Genomic DNA, 20828 nt, shown 5'->3' on the forward strand with positions numbered 1-20828 from the left:
CTTGTAGTTGTATGTTTCACAGAATATATTCTGATATAGAAGATGTATTGAATTGCATGGAGTATTTAATGGTGGTGTGTAACCTAAAAGAAAAATACCGCCCTCGGTGGCGTTGTGGTTAGACCATCGGTCTACAGGCTGGTAGGTACTGGGTTCAGATCCCAGTCGAGGCATGGGATTTTTAATCCAGATACCGACTCCAAACCCTGAGTGAGTTCTCTGCAAGGCTCAATGGGTAGGTGTAAACCACTTGCACTGACCAGTGATCCATAACTGGTTCAACAAAGGCCATGGTTTGTGCTATCCTGCCTGTGGGAAGCACAAATAAAAGATCCCTTGCTGCTAATCGGAAAGAGTAGCCCATGTAGTGGCGACAGTGGGTTTCCTCTCAAGATCTGTGTGGTCCTTAACCATATGTCTGATGCCATATAACCATAAATAAAATGTGTTGAGTGCGTCGTTAAATAAAACATTTCTTTCTTTCTTTCCTAAAAGAAACATACATGTACTTGTAGTTTTGATTGACAACTCTGCATTTTGAGATATTATAAAAATTGATCTCGGTCACTTTTGGTATATATGCTGGAGGAAACTCTTCTTCTGGCACCTGGTTCTTAGCCACGAAAATAGGATCAGTCTGTATTTAATAAACGTAAACGAACAAGTTTTTTAAAGAATAACACAAAACACGACTGCAATGAAGGACTGCAGAATCACAAACAAGGATATACGGTCTGCCCATGCATGGGTGTACCACCGTATTTTCCAATGTATTATGCGCACTGGTGTATAATGCGCACCCCCCACTTTGAACGTTTATTCCAAGAAAAATAAACATGAACCACACCATTTTTTTTAAACCACTAAATCGATATAGTTGAAATACACAATTCATGTACCGCATTGACAAATTCGGAGATCTGGACTGCGCAAGCGTAACATTCCGGAAACGGGATATAGCAAAAATGGAACCGTACCAAAACGGCCCCAAACGAAAACGGAACCAAATTGGACAAAACTGAATAAAAAAATCTATAGCTATATGACTTAATGGAACCAGAATTTTTTTAATGTCTGGCTGAAATGGCATTACAAGTTGTGAATGATGATATCTTCCATGAAACAACAGCTGTATTAATTATTTACTACTTTGTAACACCGTTTTTCCTAATACATTGAAATGCAGTTATATCTATACCAGTCCATCCCATTCTCCTACACAAATGTTTTTGTAAATATTTTCAGTTTGGTTAGACGTAAGAAGGAAACTAAAGTGTTTTGGTAATAGCAAAAATACACTATTTGTGTGTGCAATTTAGAAAACAATCGGCTCAGAAATATTTATATAATCAGTCAGTCACCAGCGGGTTTAAATATAACTGTTGAAGTAAAAGGGTATATGCACTGATGCTTGTGAAACTGATATCATCTAGACACATTCTGAATCTTATTTTTAATTTTTTTATAGCACTCTCTCTAGTTTGGGAATTAACACATTTCACAATCTTACATTATGCCTCCAAGAAATATAACAATGGAAAATAAAGTATGTGATATTGTGTTGCGTCAGTTACTTACTGGGGGAGTTACGTCAGTTACCAATGAATTTTAATTCTTGGTGTGCCCACTTAGATTATTATCTTGCCATGTTGTGTAACCATGGCTCAACTAAGATGGGAATATACGGGGTAAAAAAAGTGTGCAGGTTGCTTCTACAGCCACTGATTGGCTGGCTTAAAAATCATGATGTTTGGTTGGTTGCTTGTCATGGCCGGAACTTCACTTTCATTCATATAATGTTTCCATTCATGAGTCAGATTACACATACGTTATACGATATACAAAGATTTACAAAAACAAATGGACTCATAAGCAGCGGCTTTAGTAATATATAAACAAATGCAAATACAGTCATTCACTCGGGACAGATAATTCATAATTCCTCGTAGCTTGTTAGTTATTCTATAAGTAACTGACGCAATGAGGTCATGCTATAAGTTCAATTTTTTATTGATAAAAATCTATTCCAAATTTATTAATTTGTCTTGTTTGGGAACTACCATTAAGATCTTAGAAACAAAATGCAATACTTACCTTTATCATATTCATCCAATTTTAATGACATTTTAAAAAAAAGATTTCAGTGCAATTTGGGTTCAAGTCTTAGAAGGAAATAGCACAAATTAAAGATGGCCGCCAGGTCATATGACACAGTTTTGAATTAAAACCTGACTATTTTATGGTTTATTGATCATTAACAAATAATTCTATGTGAAAAATAAAGGCATAAAAGGGGAAATGTTTTTTACTCCAGAGGTATCATTTTTCGTGGAATTGTCTTTTAGAGAGTACTCTCCCTTGACAACTACCTTGCAAACAAATGTTCTGTTACCCACCCTTGCGCCAGAGAACTGCCTCATTTTGCTGTTATATACTTATATACAAGTCAGGGCTCAAAACAGGAACTAAAATATGATTTGCTATTTTTTTTTTTTTAATAGCAGGCCAAAGAAATATGGCCTGCTATGAAAAAATATGGCCTACTAGAAATAAGACAGCATGGGGTGAATGGAGGGTTTGGGACAGTGTGGAAAATTAGGACTTCTGGGAGCATTTTAGAGCATTATAAAATAAAATATAACAAAATCATGAGCTCAGTTACAGGCGAAGATATATGGTACAAAATACATCACTAAAACACGAACCTCCTTCTTCTTCAAAGATTATGTAAATAGCTTTTTTTTTCCTGTCATGTTGAAGTTTTTCAATGCTTCCTCCACCTGACTTCCTCTTATTCTCAAAGTACAATTCAACAGTTTCTACGTCTTCATCTTTAAGAGCTCTCTCCTTCCCTCTAACAACAATGGAGTTGATCGGTTCTGTCTTCTTTTCGTCAACTGTTGACTGGTTATAAAGTTCCACTTTTAGAGTTGTCTTGCCAATTTTGTGAACTTTTCTCAATACACTTTGAGCAACTAAAATAAGAAAGTTATGAAGAAGCTGTGACATGTATGATGCATTACAGACAGTTTACACAGTTTCAGTTGAAGGGGAGCTGTCACTCATGCTCCTCATCACTTTCCTGAGACTAGTCACGGTCAAGTGCTTTATCGTACACGTTCAGAACAAGCTATTATAGCCAATGTATGTGTCTTATGGATGACATTATGTAACAAAACAATTATTGACCATATTTCAGGCAATATCAGGGGTTTTGGCTGTTAACCTGTAGCTTTAATTTATACTGTAAACTAATGGCAAGTGAGTTCTGTATTGTGATTGGTTAATTACATTCTTTTTCCGGGATCAAATAGACAATAACACCCAGAAAGCTAATGACGTCATTAGAAAGTGATGTTATTAGCAATTGGAACAGAAAAAGTTGACGATTTAAGGGTCTACAGTTAGATTGTAGCCAATTATTTTTTTTCAAGAAATACCAAATATACACTTAGATCTGTTGAAAAACGATCCAGTTTACAATGGACATAACCATATGGAGTTTTTAGATTTGCAGGTGTTACTGTCTATTTGATGCCCGCAAATGTTTCATTTTTTACCTCAGGCTAACGCCTTCGGTCTAAAATGACATTTGCGGGATCTCCTAACTCTTATTATAAACAGCCCCTTTAGTTTATTATAGTGACTTATTAGTTAGTTTTTGATTGGTCCAATTCAGCAAGTTGTCCTGCACATGCATTGTGCATAGAGCAGCACTTGCGAATAAAATGTACGAGTGGACGAAACATGTAATGTGTTGTAAGTCATATTTTATTAATGGTAGCAGAGCATGAGCAAAAAGATGGCAGAAAACTACTATATCATTTTGTTTTAAAGAAAGGCAAGTTATATAATTAGTATACATAGTAAAAATGGACATGTGTGTATCATGAACTGTATGGACATTAGAGTAGAACAAAAACTACTATATCATTGAAGAAAAGAAAGTACAGTGGAGATTGTTAATCTGTAGCTTTAATTTATACTGTTACAGTATTATAATCAGCCCCTTTAGTTTATTATAATTAGTTATTAGTTAGTTTTTGATTGGTCCAGCTCAGCAAGTTGTACTGCACATGCGTTGTGCATAGAGCGGCACTTGCGAATAAAATGTCCGAGTGGATGGAATGTTTAATGTGTTGCAAGTCATATTTTATTACTGACCTCAACAATATCAATTTCTTCAATCCATAGTTGATAAATATATTTTATTACTGACCTCAACAATATCAATTTCTTCGGTCCATAGTTGATAAATATATTTTATTACTGACCTCAACAATATCAATTTCTTCGGTCCATAGTTGATAAATATATTTTATTACTGACCTCAACAATATCAATTTCTTCGGTCCATAGTTGATAAATATATTTTATTACTGACCTCAACAATATCAATTTCTTCAATCCATAGTTGATAAATATATTTTATTACTGACCTCAACAATATCAATTTCTTCAATCCATAGTTGATAAACATATTTTATTACTGGTCGATATCATTTCTTCAATCCAAGTGATAAATATATTTTATTACTGACCTCAACAATATCATTTCTTCAATCCATAGTTGATAAATATATTTATTACTACCCAATGAGAACATCAATTTTTGATAACACATGATACACATATACATGTGATGACATTTTACAGACATACGACTGGCTGCACCTAGGTGATGACCAGGTCACCAATGCCATACTACCCAATGGAAAAGCATGGTACAAATCGATCACTAGATGTGACACACAAGTTAACTTTAAGCACTAGAGCCGTACATAGGTTTTAGTTGAAAAAGGTATGTAAATTTATTTTAGAACTGTTTTCTGAAGATATGTAAGAAATAAAATACTACATTCATGTCAGTTAGATGCCATTTATCTTACAACTTGTTTAAAAACATATCCAACTTTCTTTCACTCATTAGGTACATTTTAAAACAACTCGTAAGATAAATGGTATCTAAAGGCCACTCATGCAGTATTGTCTATTTAAAACACTGACCTCCTTCTTCTTCAAAGGTTATGTAAATAGCTTTTTTGTTCTTGTCATGTTGAAGTTTTTCAATGCTTCCTCCACCTGACTTCCTCTTATTCTCAAAGTACATTTCAACAGTTTCTACATCTTCATCTTTAAGAGCTCTCTCCTTCCCTCTAACGATAATGGAGTTGATCGGTTCGGTCTTCTTTTCTTCAACTGTTGACTCGTCATAAAGTTCCACTTTCAATTTTTGTTTGTGAATTTTGTGCGACTTTTTCGACAATACTCTTTTCGCTACTGAAACAGTATTTAAAACAAATAAGCTAGAAACAACATGAATATATAATAAATTAATACAACAGAACACAACACAATACAATACAATATTGCAATTTCAAATGCCTATAAAAAAAATTGTAAGCATTTCCAAAATTATCTATAGGCTACCAGGCCCATCAGAGATATACGTACTGGACTTGGGGGAGGGGGCATAATCATTTGTAAATACTGAATATATATAGGTGGTCACAAGACACTGAGACAAACTTATAGTCTACCAGACTGGTCAAAAAAGGTACATGTACACACAATACTCTGAAATGTTAACAATGTGTATTCTTTTTATGGCCAGATGGTGTAATCTACTAAATACACACCTGACAAACAGAAACCACCGATGAAAGCAGCTGAAAGAGCAGACCAATTGACTAAAGTAAAGAATTTTCTCAGTTCAGCATGTAGGTTTCAGGGGCCTAATTCACAAAGGTCTCTTAGGCTCTACTAGACAACAAAGCATCCTCTTTGCAAGTCTTTTAGCATTGCACTGCGAGATCGCAAAGTTGCGAGAGTTTAGTGGGCCTAATTCACAAAGGTCTCTTAGGCTCTACTAGACAACAAAGCATCCTCTTTGCAAGTCTTTTAGCAGTGCAATGTGAGATCGCAAAGTTGCGAGAGTTTAGTGGGCCTAATTCACAAAGGTCTCTTAGGCTCTACTAGACAACAAAGCATCCTCTTTGCAAGTCTTTTAGCATTGCACTGCAAGATCGCAAAGTTGCGAGAGTTTAGTGAATTAGGCCCCTGAACTATACTCAGCTGCTTTGAGGATAAACATGATACATCATTGGACAGTTAGCTTGTTTTGTTTTGTAGCCAATTTAACAATTAATGGTGATTTATTTTGTATAGGTAAAAAATCAATCTGATAAAATTAGCTCCACTGGTTAATTACTATTACTTGTGGATCTAACAGCACCCCGTTGGAGCTCATGTCCAGTTGACCTTTCATTCGACCAATCAAAACCTTACTTGCAAAATCATGCCAGCGATTTGAAAAAAAAACAAAAAACATTCGGGATTATGCCGAGGGTATATAAAATGATTCGGGTGAATTACGAAGTATGCCAGAAACTAATTTCATTATAAAATTTTAAATAAAATTAGTTTCAAGACGAAAAAAACAATGTGATGGTATAGCCATAAAATCTGTTTATACTAGTATACAATCCAGAGTTTATTACTGCATTTTTCCTCCTATTTTTTAATGTTGAAATAGACCAACAGGTTCGCCTATTGCATAAATAGTCTCACCCGATATTTTCAGAATTTGTATGCTCCCGAATAATGCTATAAAAAGCGAAGTGTAATTGGTCGATATTTAAATTGTTATTTATAGATGAAATGTCACCTGGACATGGGAGTCCATGCAATGCTGTAAGATCTACTGGTAGACCAGTTGAGCTAATTTTAATCAGATTGGCAAAAAATGTAAACTTATTTCTGACTTACTGGGAGGAATATTAACAAAACATTGTCATGCATGTCTGTTTTACCATTCAGCAAAACTCAGCCGACCATGTAGTATACTCTTCTTCAGTTCTAAGACAAAGACTTGTTGTGAGCAGCCCAAAAAACCTTCACCAGAGTACAACTTTGACAAAGGGTTGAAATTATTGTATGTACATGTATTTACCTATTTAAATATATACAGTAGTCTACATTTTTATAAACAGGCTCCACTGTTGTTAATAGTAAGCAAGTGCATAATAGTTAATACTCTAAAAGATCAAACCTTTCTCATCATAAAAAGTAATGTAAACAGCATTTTTCTTAGAATCATGTTTGAACTCCTTAATATCACCTCCACCAGAATTATTTTCACTGGAAAAGTGAGACTTGATAAAATCAGGTGAAATGGCTTTCCCAAAGCCAAAAACTCGGATAGTTGTGGAACCTGTGAAAGAAAACACATTTAACAATGAGTTCATTTATTAAATTTCACTTCCAAAATCTGGATAAAAAAAAAAATAATAATAAAAAATAAAACATAAAGGGAATATGTTTTTTAAACTTGCTGTTAGTGATAAACTATTTCATGAATCTTCATATTTTCATACTAACCTGGCAGTTACAAATGTATTTTAATAAGATTTTGAAGCTTGCTGATAAGATTTTGAAGCTAGACATTTAAATAATGACATTAATACTGGTCCATCTAGATGCATATTAAATAATTTTTTCTTTATTTTAATTGTGAGGTGGAGCACTTCTGATGACTTTGCCAGAAACATGAGAAAATATTATTGCACCTATCATTTGTACAAATCACGTGGTATAACAAATGGACAATATCACATTTTGATCCCGTAACTAGTTATCAGCAGACACTACAGTACAGCAATACTGTTATTTTTGCTGTGGTTTTTTTAATCATGTGACTAATATCAAAATCTAAATGGCTAAATATACCTTGCTCATGTTGAGAAGCAGGCGGATCATTTGATGGCTGATGCGATGATTGTGAATCTGGAGCAACTTGTGCCGGTGGATTCTGAGGAAATGCTGTATGCTCAGAGTGGTCATCTTGCTCATATGGGTAAGGATTTGTCATGTGTCTAGGAGCTGGTCCATGTCTTGGTGGAGACCAAGCAGGACCTGGTGCAGATGGTGGAGTCTGGTACTGTGGACGTGGTACGGGACTCATATAGCCTGGTGGTCCTCCCTGTGGACGCGGCATGGGACTCATATAGCCTGGTGGTCCTCCCTGTGGACGCGGCATGGGACCCATATAGCCTGGTGGTCCTTGGGCTGGTGAAAATCCCTCTGGACGCGACATGGGATTCATGTAACCATGTCCAGGTGGTGGTGCACCTCTTGGTGGAGGCCAGGCTTGATTCTGTTGCTGCTGTGGCATCAACGGTGCATAGCCTTGCTGTCGAGGATACAAGGCAAGACCTGGATTCTGTTGTTGATTTGGCATAGGATTTGGGTAACCTTGTTGCTTTTGAGCTGGCATAAATACCTCTTGAGAATAAGGACCTGTTTGATAGCCTTGACCATGTTGTACTCCATATTGATTGCCTGACATATTTCCCTGTTGAGGACCTTGATTCTGTTGTACATTGAACTGATTATTAATCTGACTTTCTTGTTCTGGCAAAAGATTAATCATCTTTTTGTTTTCTTCTTCTCCACCTTGAAAATCAAAATTTCCAACAGCATGTTCCTTAGTCTTCTCTTCTACAGATAATTCATGATCATTACGTGCATCAAGGAATTCATCAGAGCTTTCTCCAGTGTCATCATTATCTCCGACATTTTCAGGGGGAGCTGCATCACTAAATTCATTATTATCACTGCTTTGGTCTCCCTCACTGTGACATCCAACATCTACTTGCCAATTTATTTTCCTTGACAATTCATTGGTGTCTCCACTAATTTTATCACTTTGAACTCCTGTGGCTTGTTTCTGACTTATCTCCATTGATGATACACAGTCATCATCCATACACTCATTATTTTTATGGCTTTGTCCTGTATTGCCTTGCGGTGTTTTCTCTATTGATAATATATTGTTGTCTCCATTGTTTTTATCATCTTGAACACTGAAATGTCCACTGGCTGGGTCCTGACTTGTCTCCACTGATGATGAACCGTCGTTAACAGTTGTACCACTGCATTCGTTATCATCGTGACTTTGTCCTGTATCGCCTTGCTGAGTTATCTCCATTGATAATATATTGTTGTCTCCACTGTTTTTATCATCTTGAACACTGAAATGTCCACTGGCTGGGTCCTGACTTGTCTCCACTGATGATGAACCATCGTTAACAGTTGTACCACTGCATTCGTTATCATCGTGACTTTGTCCTGTATCGCCTTGCTGAGTTATCTCCATTGATAATATATTGTTGTCTCCACTGTTTTTATCAACTTGAACACTGAAATGTCCACTGGCTTGGTCCTGACTTGTCTCCACAGACGATGCACTGTCATTAACACCTTGCTGAGTTATCTCCATTGATAATATATTGTTGTCTCCACTGTTTTTATCAACTTGAACACTGAAATGTCCACTGGCTTGGTCCTGACTTGTCTCCACAGATGATGCACTGTCATTAACACCTTGCTGAGTTATCTCCCTTGATAAAACGCTAGAGTCTGCACTTATTTTATCACTATCAATACTCAAGTTTTGGCTTTCTCTGTTATTATCCTTGTCATGTGCATCTGGGTCAACATCACTGTTACTATTTTCAGGCTGATCCATTCCTGAATCTTACCTAAAAAATTAAAATAATATGTAACTTTTAAAAAGTAATACTTGTAAGTGTACCAATGAGGAACATGACATGCCCATCGGGAGTTTGATGGAGAAGCACACAAATTATTGAATGTGTTATATACCTGTATATGATTGGATTATAATTGTGACATTTCTGCAGTGGGATGGATTAAGAGTTTATTTTATACCAACTACTGATGACACTGCACTCACTGGAGATGTTGATGTCTGATTAAAAATATTATTGTTTTTCATTAGAAAGGAAACAGTGTTGTAGCATGGGTACCATGGTGACACATTTATATTGGCAGTGTAAATTCTGTTAAGTTGTAGTTGTATTCAAGGTTTGATGATCCTATATGAATTGATAAGAAAGTTTTGTCCCGCAAGCGAAAAGTTTACAGAGAGACAATCAAGGAAGAAAGCTTCCAACAAAATTTGGTTAGAATTTGGTCAAATAGTTTTGGAGAAGATGTTAAAGAAGTAACAGTTCAAATGCATTTCACTATGTAATTATAGTAAATTAACATCACCTACCTGGACACAAACGGTGGACCCAACCATAACAAATGCATTTCACTATGTAATTATAGTAATAAACATCACCTACCTGGAGACAAACGGTGGACCCAACCATAACAAATGCATTTCACTATGTAATTATAGTAAATTAACATCACCTACCTGGACACAAACGGTGGACCCAACCATAACAAATGCATTTCACTATGTAATTATAGTAAACATCACCTACCTGGAGACAAACGGTGGACCCAACCATAACAAATGCATTTCACTATGTAATTATAGTAAACATCACCTACCTGGACACAAACGGTGGACCCAACCATAACAAATGCATTTCACTATGTAATTATAGTAAATTAACATCACCTACCTGGACACAAACGGTGGACCCAACCATAACAAATGCATTTCACTATGTAATTATAGTAAATTAACATCACCTACCTGGAGACAAACGGTGGATGTGGACCCAACCATAACAAATGCATTTCACCATGTAATTATAGTAAATTAACATCACCTACCTGGAGACAAATGGTGGACCCAACCATAACAATTGCATTTCACTATAGATGTAATTATAGTAAATTAACATCACCTACCTGGAGACAAACGGTGGACCCAACCATAACAAATGCATTTCACTATGTAATTATAGTAAATTAACATCACCTACCTGGAGACAAACGGTGGACCCAACCATAACAAATGCATTTCACTATGTAATTATAGTAAATTAACATCACCTACCTGGACACAAACGGTGGACCCAACCATAACAAATGCATTTCACTATGTAATTATAGTAAATTAACATCACCTACCTGGAGACAAACGGTGGACCCAACCATAACAAATGCATTTCACTATGTAATTATAGTAAATTAACATCACCTACCTGGACACAAACGGTGGACCCAACCATAACAAATGCATTTCACTATGTAATTATAGTAAATTAACATCACCTACCTGGAGACAAACGGTGGACCCAACCATAACAAATGCATTTCACTATGTAATTATAGTAAATTAACATCACCTACCTGGAGACAAACGGTGGACCCAACATTAACAAATGCATTTCACTATGTAATTATAGTAAATTAACATCACCTACCTGGAGACAAACGGTGGACCCAACCATAACAATTGCATTTCACTATAGATGTAATTATAGTAAATTAACATCACCTACCTGGAGACAAACGGTGGACCCAACCATAACAAATGCATTTCACTATGTAATTATAGTAAATTAACATCACCTACCTGGAGACAAACGGTGGACCCAACCATAACAAATGCATTTCACTATGTAATTATAGTAAATTAACATCACCTACCTGGACACAAACGGTGGACCCAACCATAACAAATGCATTTCACTATGTAATTATAGTAAATTAACATCACCTACCTGGAGACAAACGGTGGACCCAACATTAACAAATGCATTTCACTATGTAATTATAGTAAATTAACATCACCTACCTGGAGACAAACGGTGGATGTGGACCCAACCATAACAAATGCATTTCACCATGTAATTATAGTAAATTAACATCACCTACCTGGAGACAAACGGTGGACCCAACCATAACAAATGCATTTCACTATGTAATTATAGTAAATTAACATCACCTACCTGGAGACAAACGGTGGACCCAACCATAACAAATGCATTTCACTATGTAATTATAGTAAATTAACATCACCTACCTGGAGACAAACGGTGGACCCAACCATAACAAATGCATTTCACTATGTAATTATAGTAAATTAACATCACCTACCTGGACACAAACGGTGGACCCAACCATAACAAATGCATTTCACTATGTAATTATAGTAAATTAACATCACCTACCTGGAGACAAACGGTGGACCCAACCATAACAAATGCATTTCACTATGTAATTATAGTAAATTAACATCACCTACCTGGACACAAACGGTGGACCCAACCATAACAAATGCATTTCACTATGTAATTATAGTAAATTAACATCACCTACCTGGAGACAAACGGTGGACCCAACCATAAGAAATGCATTTCACTATGTAATTATAGTAAATTAACATCACCTACCTGGAGACAAACGGTGGACCCAACCATAACAAATGCATTTCACTATGTAATTATAGTAAATTAACATCACCTACCTGGAAACAAACGGTGGACCCAACCATAACAATTGCATTTCACTATGTAATTATAGTAAATTAACATCACCTACCTGGAGACAAACGGTGGACCCAACCATAACAAATGCATTTCACTATGTAATTATAGTAAATTAACATCACCTACCTGGAGACAAATGGTGGACCCAACCATAACAATTGCATTTCACTATGTAATTATAGTAAATTAACATCACCTACCTGGAAACAAACATCACCTACAAATGCATTTCACTATGTAATTATAGGACCCACCTATGGACAAATGCATTTCACTATAACAAATGCATTTCACTATGTAATTATTATAGTAAATTAACATCACCTACCTGGACACAAACGGTGGAGGTAGAGAAAACCATTTAACAAATGCATTTCACTTTTCATGTAATTCATAGTAAATTAACATCACCTACTTGGACATAGTAAACGTGTGATGACCCAACCATAACAAATGCATTTCACTATGTAATTATAGTAAAAGGTCATGTTATGTCACATCACCTTTCTGGACACGTGTAAACTTACTGAGAATGGGATGTAACCAGTAGTGAAATGCATTTCACTATGTAATCTATCTTCAACAATGAACATCACCTACCTGGACAACAAATAAGGGAATATTTTGTGGACCCAACCATAACAAATGCATTTCATTAAATTTGTAATTGACTAGAAATGTCAGAAATCAAAATTTGCCTAACATAGAATAGCTGCAACATTTAGTCTAGAGAGTGAAATGAGAAACTTGCTGCTTTCAGTTAAATATATTGCTAGTGCCAACCACTGAACTGGGTTTTTTTTATCAGATCTTACTCTTAGTCAATCAAAATTTTGCTTTGCCTTGTACTTAAAAAATAAAAGTGCTGACAAGAGGTATTTTATATGTACTTTCCCAAAGACTTCATACATGTAGCACTGGTTGGAAGAGGATACAAAGTAATGCCACATTCATTTAGACCAGGTAGCCCACACTGGCTCACTGACGACACATTGTATTGGTATTGCTCATTAACAGGGAACAGGGAATTCTTACTATGACCATTTCAATCAAAATTAAATCACTGAATTAAATCATTTTAGAAGTTATTGACCTGAATTCAGCCAATGATTGACCAGGTGTGCTGACCATTAATGTGGTACCTCGGTCAAAATGACATAATGTACATATATGTATTATAAGAAACATGTATGGCAACAATAATACTGAAAACAATGAGCATTGTCCTATTTGTACAAGGCATATGCAGGGGGAGAGGGCTTAAAGTGCTCATATGAATTTAAATTAATCATTAAAATTTCAGATGACTTCTGTATGAAAAGGAAAGTGTGAATGATCCATAAGAGCATATCGTTTTTATTGAATTTAGTGAACTGATCATCACTGGAAAATAAGTGTCAAAGGGTTGAGGGAATATCAATAGTCCCAAAAATAAGTGTCAAAGGGTTGAGGGAATATCAATAGTCCCAAAAATAAGTGTCAAAGGGTTGAGGGCATATCAATAGTCCCAAAAATAAGTGTCAAAGGGTTGAGGGAATATCAATAGTCCCAAAAATAAGTGTCAAAGGGTTGAGGGAATATCAATAGTCCCAAAAATAAGTGTCAAAGGGTTGAGGGAATATCAATAGTCCCAAAAATAAGTTCCTTGGTGCCCATTACAAAATTGGGAATAATTAAACAATGCTTCATTGTTGGTTGTACTCCTCAGTTTAATCAATAAATTCATTCACATAACATAACTCTTATATATTTAGATGGCTCATTGAAATATATAAGACTTGTTTTTGTCTTTTTTTTTAAGAGTTAAATTTTTCTTACATTCATAACAGTTGGCATCCCATTGTTCCAATGATCAACACAAATTTGTTCATTCCTCAATGAATGTAAAAATAATGTCAGGGAATGTCACATAAGATGACATCATTTTATAGTAGCTAGCATTGAGTGTTATATCCACATAGTTCAAGATATTCAGGGAAATATAACCAGTATGATCCAAGTGTGTTTTGCATGCACAACGAATGACGTAATTGTGTAACTTAATGTGGATTTCACAGTGTAACCGATTATCAAAATGACGTCACTTCGAAAAAATTGTGTTGTTTCGTCATCTCTTTTTAGTTACATTTGAAATGTTTTGAAATGGTCCTAGCTCGTTATTCACGAAAATAATATTTTTGATAATGTGGATAATAAAGAAATTATTACACTCGCGTGCGAATCGTACTGTTTTTACGAGACTCATGTCATGATTCACGTATTACCTTCGCTCTCACTCGGGTAATACACTAATCCCGACACTCGTTTCGTAAAATCACGTATTACCTTCGCTCTCACTCGGGTAATACACTAATCCCGACACTCGTTTCGTAAAATCACGTATTACCTTCGCTCTCACTCGGGTAATACACTAATCCCGACACTCGTTTCGTAAAATCACGTATTACCTTCGCTCTCACTCGGGTAATACACTAATCCTGACACTCATTTCGTAAAATCAGTACAACACACAAACTCGTATAATAATCTCTACTTATTGTTCTAGAACCAAAACAAAATTAAAAACAAAATATGATTTTGTTCATCTTTTTACTAATAAGTTTGTTAAAAATGTATTTATAAGGACTGTCTGTTATTTGTTTTTGGTTCATCTGGGTTTGAACAAAATAAAAGATTAATGGCAAACTTTTGTGTGAAGCTTCACACAGTTTATACATTGTTTTGTTTTTGTGTTGTTTTGTTCATATCCCAATAAACCTAAAAGAAATAAGAGTGAATATAATGGATCCACCTGAATCTACACTGTGTACTTCAAGACAACCAGATTAAAACGTCCAATTAAGAAATCATCATTCTTATTGGCATTAACAACATAATAATTTCAAAAATATTTCCTATATTTATTTTTAATCTAAAATTGAGATCATTTAAATTTTAGATTTGATGTCACATGATAGAATCTGACTGTAGTAGCTATCATTATTGGTGATACAGGAAATAACTGACACCTGCTGTATATCCCAGTCCTTGGCTTTTGAAATACCATGGTGAGTGAAAAATCACACACCTCAAAATGCTTAGTCCTCTTTGTGGTGATGCAAGGAAGAACTCTCCAGTAAAGGATTTTCTCTGGCATGGCTGTCCTCTTATATACATGGCACTAGATAAAGATTGATGGAAACTACCTATGTTAAACACTGTCACCGCGAGAGCGTTTATGAAAAATATGCATTTCGTAATGCTATTCAATAAACCCACCCACCCACCCATGTAAAGCTACATGTACATAGCCTTTGGACCTAAACCCACCACCCCCTCGAGCGTTACGTAATATTTGAATGACCCCAATTGTTTACTAATATGTTTTGGCATTAATATACCATATTTATATTTACAGTTATCTTTGGCAACAGATTGTTGTCGTCAGATGTAAAATTTAATTTTCTTTTGTTGACATTGGTAAATTCATGTTTTGCTTTACTTCGTTTATGAAATGTATAATTGTGGAATAGTTACATGCTGAAAAGAATGCATGCATGCATACATACATACATACATACATACATACATACATACATACATACATACATACATACATACATGTAAGCCTCTAAGCCGGTCCATTTTTCAGTGGTTGGTTTGTTGTTATCCCTTTCCTAACAATTTTTTTTTAAAACAAATACATCGTATCCGGCTGTAAACAAAACATAGTACTAGCCAAATAAATTTAAAACAAGACTGACCGAAAAACAGTTATATTTTGTATATCACAATGGTCAATTTAAAATCAATTTCGAATCCCTGGGGCAAAATTAGAAAATATATATTTTTTAGGTTTTAAAACATTCCTGTACGTAAGCGGGATCGACCGCGTAGACTGTAGGCCCCATGCATATGGTTGAGTTAAAGAAACTTCCTTTTATGGAAGCTTCGATAGCTCAGAGCGTATCGTGGTTAGTCTTGCAATTTGCGGGTGAATCGGTGCCACAGGTTCGAGTCCCAGCAACAGAATGGGACAATTTTTGAGGCCAGAAAGGACTTAATTATCCCCTGCGCCAGTGCGTTAATATCTATGTATGTAATAGTCAACCTCGACATACATACAATATATAGATATTCATACATCAATACATACTAGCCAGTGCCAGGTCTGCCCACTGTTTCATGCACGTAAGCGGGATCAACCGCGTAGACTGTAGGCCCCATGCATATGGTTGAGTTAAAGAAACTTCCTTTTATGGAAGCTTCGATAGCTCAGAGCGTATCGTGGTTAGTCTTGCAATTTGCGGGCGAATCGGTGCCACAGGTTCGAGTCCCAGCAACGACATGGGACAATTTTTGAGGCCAGAAAGGATTTAATTATCCCCTGCGCCAGTGCGTTAATATCTATGTATGTAATAGTCAACCTTGACATACATACAATATATAGATATTCATACATCAATACATACATACATGTACATATATTACATGCAGAGAGCCAATTGTTGCTTCTTAAATCGATATGTACACGTTCTTATCCACTACAGACATCAAAGATTTTACAAAGATGCAAAGTGTGCTCTATGCATTATTCTAGTTACTGGAGTAAAATGATAATTACGTCCATGTAGCACACACATATCGGACACTTAATTACACTTATTTGTGTTATCGGGCTAGTTACTGGAGTAAAATGATAATTACGTCCATGTACCACACACATATCGGACACTTAGTTACACTTATTTGTGTTATCGGGCTAGTTACTGGAGTAAAATGATAATTACGTCCATGTAGCACACACATATCGGACACTTAGTTACACTTATTTGTGTTATCGGGCTAGTTACTGGAGTAAAATGATAATTACGTCCATGTACCACACACATATCGGACACTTAGTTACACTTATTTGTGTTACTGGGCTAGTTACTGGAGTAAAATGATAATTACGTCCATGTAGCACACACATATCGGACACTTAGTTACACTTATTTGTGTTACCAGGCTAGTTACTGGAGTAAAATGATAATTACGTCCATGTAGCACACACATATCGGACACTTAGTTACACTTATTTGTGTTACCGGGCTAGTTACTGGAGTAAAATGATAATTACGTCCATGTAGCACACACATATCGGACACTTAGTTACACTTATTTGTGTTACCGGGCTAGTTACTGGAGTAAAATGATAATTACGTCCATGTAGCACACACATATCGGACACTTAGTTACACTTATTTGTGTTACCGGGCTAGTTACTGGAGTAAAATGATAATTACGTCCATGTAGCACACACATATCGGACACTTAGTTACACTTATTTGTGTTACCGGGCTAGTTACTGGAGTAAAATGATAATTACGTCCATGTAGCACACACATATCGGACACTTAGTTACACTTATTTGTGTTACCGGGCTAGTTACTGGAGTAAAATGATAATTACGTCCATGTAGCACACACATATCGGACACTTAGTTACACTTATTTGTGTTACCGGGCTAGTTACTGGAGTAAAATGATAATTACGTCCATGTAGCACACACATATCGGACACTTAGTTACACTTATTTGTGTTACCGGGCTAGTTACTGGAGTAAAATGATAATTACGTCCATGTAGCACACACATATCGGACACTTAGTTACACTTATTTGTGTTACCGGGCTAGTTACTGGAGTAAAATGATAATTACGTCCATGTAGCACACACATATCGGACACTTAGTTACACTTATTTGTGTTACCGGGCTAGTTACTGGAGTAAAATGATAATTACATCCATGTAGCACACACATATCGGACACTTAGTTACACTTATTTGTGTTACCGGGCCCTCGTGCAGTGATTGAAATAAGCAGAAAACAGACAAGTACATCTACAAATATACTTGTCCACCTATAATTTCACTTCATTGCTCAAAGTGAAACTGCATTGAAAATTTTTATTTATCCACCAGATAAACACCAAGGTACATTTTGCTTGTGCAAACAATTTTCACTGGTCAGGACAAATGGACAAGTGCCTATTTCAAATGTTGTGGTGTACAAACATCAGCGTTCGAAGTAAGCATTTGTCCGTTTGTCCCGACAAGTGAAAATTTACTTGGACAAGCATAAATTACCTTAGTGGTTATCTGGCGGACAGGTAAAATATATTTTTTTTTTAAATCAGCAGTGTCTCATCGTAAAATGTTATACAAATATCGTGGTTTGAGAGTTAAATAAACATGGTCTTGATAACATATAGTCTTAGCTCATGAATATTCGGAATACCTGTCAGTTGCGATTGAGTTCCGAATTCCCCACTCGGAACATTTTGGCTGACATAAATAATTTATTTGATCAACAAATTATATTCAATACTATTTGTATTTCAAAAAGGAAAAAAGTTTAGTTTTGTCATTTTAGTTTAAAACGAAGTAATTGCCTGTTTACCACAAATGTAAAAATTAGCTTTCCTTTGACTTTTGTGAATTACTGATTACATTATTGGTAATGTGATAAAACGAAAACCTGTTAGACAGGTTAATATAAGATTAAAAACATGTTACTTAACATTTAATGCCTGATGCGCGATCGATCTAGGATCAATTTCCGTCGGTGGGCCCATTTGGGCTATTTCTCGTGCACCACAACTGATGTAACAAAGGCCATGGTATGTGCTATTCTGTCTGTGGGATGGTGCATATAAAAGATCCCTTGCTGCTAATCAAAAAGAATAGCCCATGAAGTGGCGACAGCAGGTTTTCTCTCTCAATATCTGTGTGGTCCTTAACCATATGTCTGACGCAATATACAGTAACCATAAATAAATTATGTTAAGGCGTCGTTAAATAAAACACAAATAAACAAACAACCATTTATTATTTTATTATTTAGGTGTAAGTATATATCTGCAGTAAAATTTATTAAATAAGTTACTTAAAATAATTTTGTATGACAAAACAAAATTACGATCCGTGAAAAGGCGGAATAAGCCCGATCACGTGGTTTATTGTTGGTTTGTTATCAGAACAAGTCTGAAAATAACAGACCCGTTCTATATAAATAAAAGTAACAATATGGCTTGTGTTCCCGCCATAGAGGTTGTGACCATCTCCCACTCCAGATATCGTTCATATAGGCCTAAATAAGCGTCTAGCCATGGACATTGCGTGGTACAAATGTGTCATTTGCCAAGCTTTGGTAATCACAAAATTATTATTAAGAATAAATATTTCTGTGTTGAAGCAGTGCGATGTAGCACGTTTTAAAATGCATATTTAATGGGGGGGGGGGGGTTTACCATATCATGCATGTGCTTCTACTTGAACTGTTACTTACCTTGGCGTTTTCCAAGAAAAAGAGTTTCCCCATGTCTATTAACAGACCAGAAGATGCCCTATGCATTGCGAATGGCTCTATGACCAACGCATCCTTTAAATGAGTACCGGCCTCGGTGGCGTCGTGGTTAGGCCATCGGTCTACAGGCTGGTACTGGGTTTGGATCCCAGTCGAAGTATGGGATTTTTAATCCAGATACCGACTCCAAAACCTCAGTGATTGCTCCGCAAGGCTCAATGGGTAGGTGTAAACCACATGCACCAACCAGTGATCCATAACTGGTTCAACAAAGGCCATGGTTTGTGCTATCCTGTTTGTGGGAAGTGCAAATAAAAGATCCCTTGCTGCTAATCTGAAAGAGTAGCCCATGTAGTGGCGACAGCGGGTATCCTCTCAAATCTGTGTGGTCCTTAACCATATGTCTGATGCCATATAACCGTAAATAAAATGTGTTGAGTGCGTTGTTAAATAAAACTTTTCTTTCTTTCTTTTCCTTTAAATGAATGTTTTGGCCTATCCTTCTAAACTGAACAGTGGACAAATCCAGAGTTCGACAAATCCGCTAGCCCGACACCCGTGGCTAGTGGATTTTAAGTTCGGGCTAGTGAGAAACGCAAAACCACTAGCCTGCAGGCTAGTGGTTTCCATCTCCCTCCTTATCGCTCGATCGTGTTTTTTTTATCTCGGCTGAAATTTCATTTAATAAATTTGATTGTGACGTTTGTCATCGAATAATATCAACAACGCAATCAGTATATAATAATAATCCACTTGAACTAGGTCTGCAAACTGCAGTAACATACTATCTCTACATCACCACAGTTACAGCATGCATTGTTTACTTTTCCCTTTCAAATTTCTGGCACAGAAAATAAGTCTAATGACATGCGTGCTTTGATTGGTTGGACAGGTCATGTGGTAGTTAATCTCGCACATATGTGACGACAGGTTAATCTCAATCAAGTAAACCCCAGTCATGCTTTGAATTTCAGTGTTTGTTTTATTTACCTATTGTTTTCTAATTTAACACTTCACTGACATGTGGTTATCGGCAATCAGGAAAATAATTTACTTGGTAACCGCACATGTAATGACTCTGCTTGGCCTATTATGTGTAGTGGTCTGGATAATGCATCACAGCTGCCGATACAAGATGATACCTTTTTTGTTCATCAATTAACAACGGATTAGATGTCGCCATTATATTCTTTTGATATCGGTCTGACACGGGATAATGCCCTGTATTTGAGCAATTGG

General features: G+C 36.0%; 1 protein-coding gene across 2 annotated transcripts in view; it reads right to left on the reverse strand.

Moving 5' to 3' along the window:
* Positions 1 to 20828, reverse strand: part of LOC121384099 (uncharacterized protein DDB_G0292186-like) — a 45648-nt gene that overhangs the window by 20296 nt on the left and 4524 nt on the right. For both annotated transcript variants that reach the window (XM_041514332.1, XM_041514331.1), the window contains exons 2-6: positions 9262 to 9542; positions 7729 to 9138; positions 7052 to 7213; positions 5008 to 5280; positions 2706 to 2975 (exon numbers count right to left, since the gene is read on the reverse strand). In XM_041514332.1, the coding sequence (XP_041370266.1) occupies positions 2706 to 2975; positions 5008 to 5280; positions 7052 to 7213; positions 7729 to 9138; positions 9262 to 9529 (2383 nt within the window). In that variant the 5' untranslated portion in view covers positions 9530 to 9542. The remainder of the gene's footprint in view (positions 1 to 2705; positions 2976 to 5007; positions 5281 to 7051; positions 7214 to 7728; positions 9139 to 9261; positions 9543 to 20828) is intronic.

The sequence above is a fragment of the Gigantopelta aegis genome, chromosome 10, assembly GCF_016097555.1.
Source record: "Gigantopelta aegis isolate Gae_Host chromosome 10, Gae_host_genome, whole genome shotgun sequence".
In the NCBI taxonomy this organism is placed as follows: Eukaryota; Metazoa; Mollusca; class Gastropoda; order Neomphalida; family Peltospiridae; genus Gigantopelta; species Gigantopelta aegis.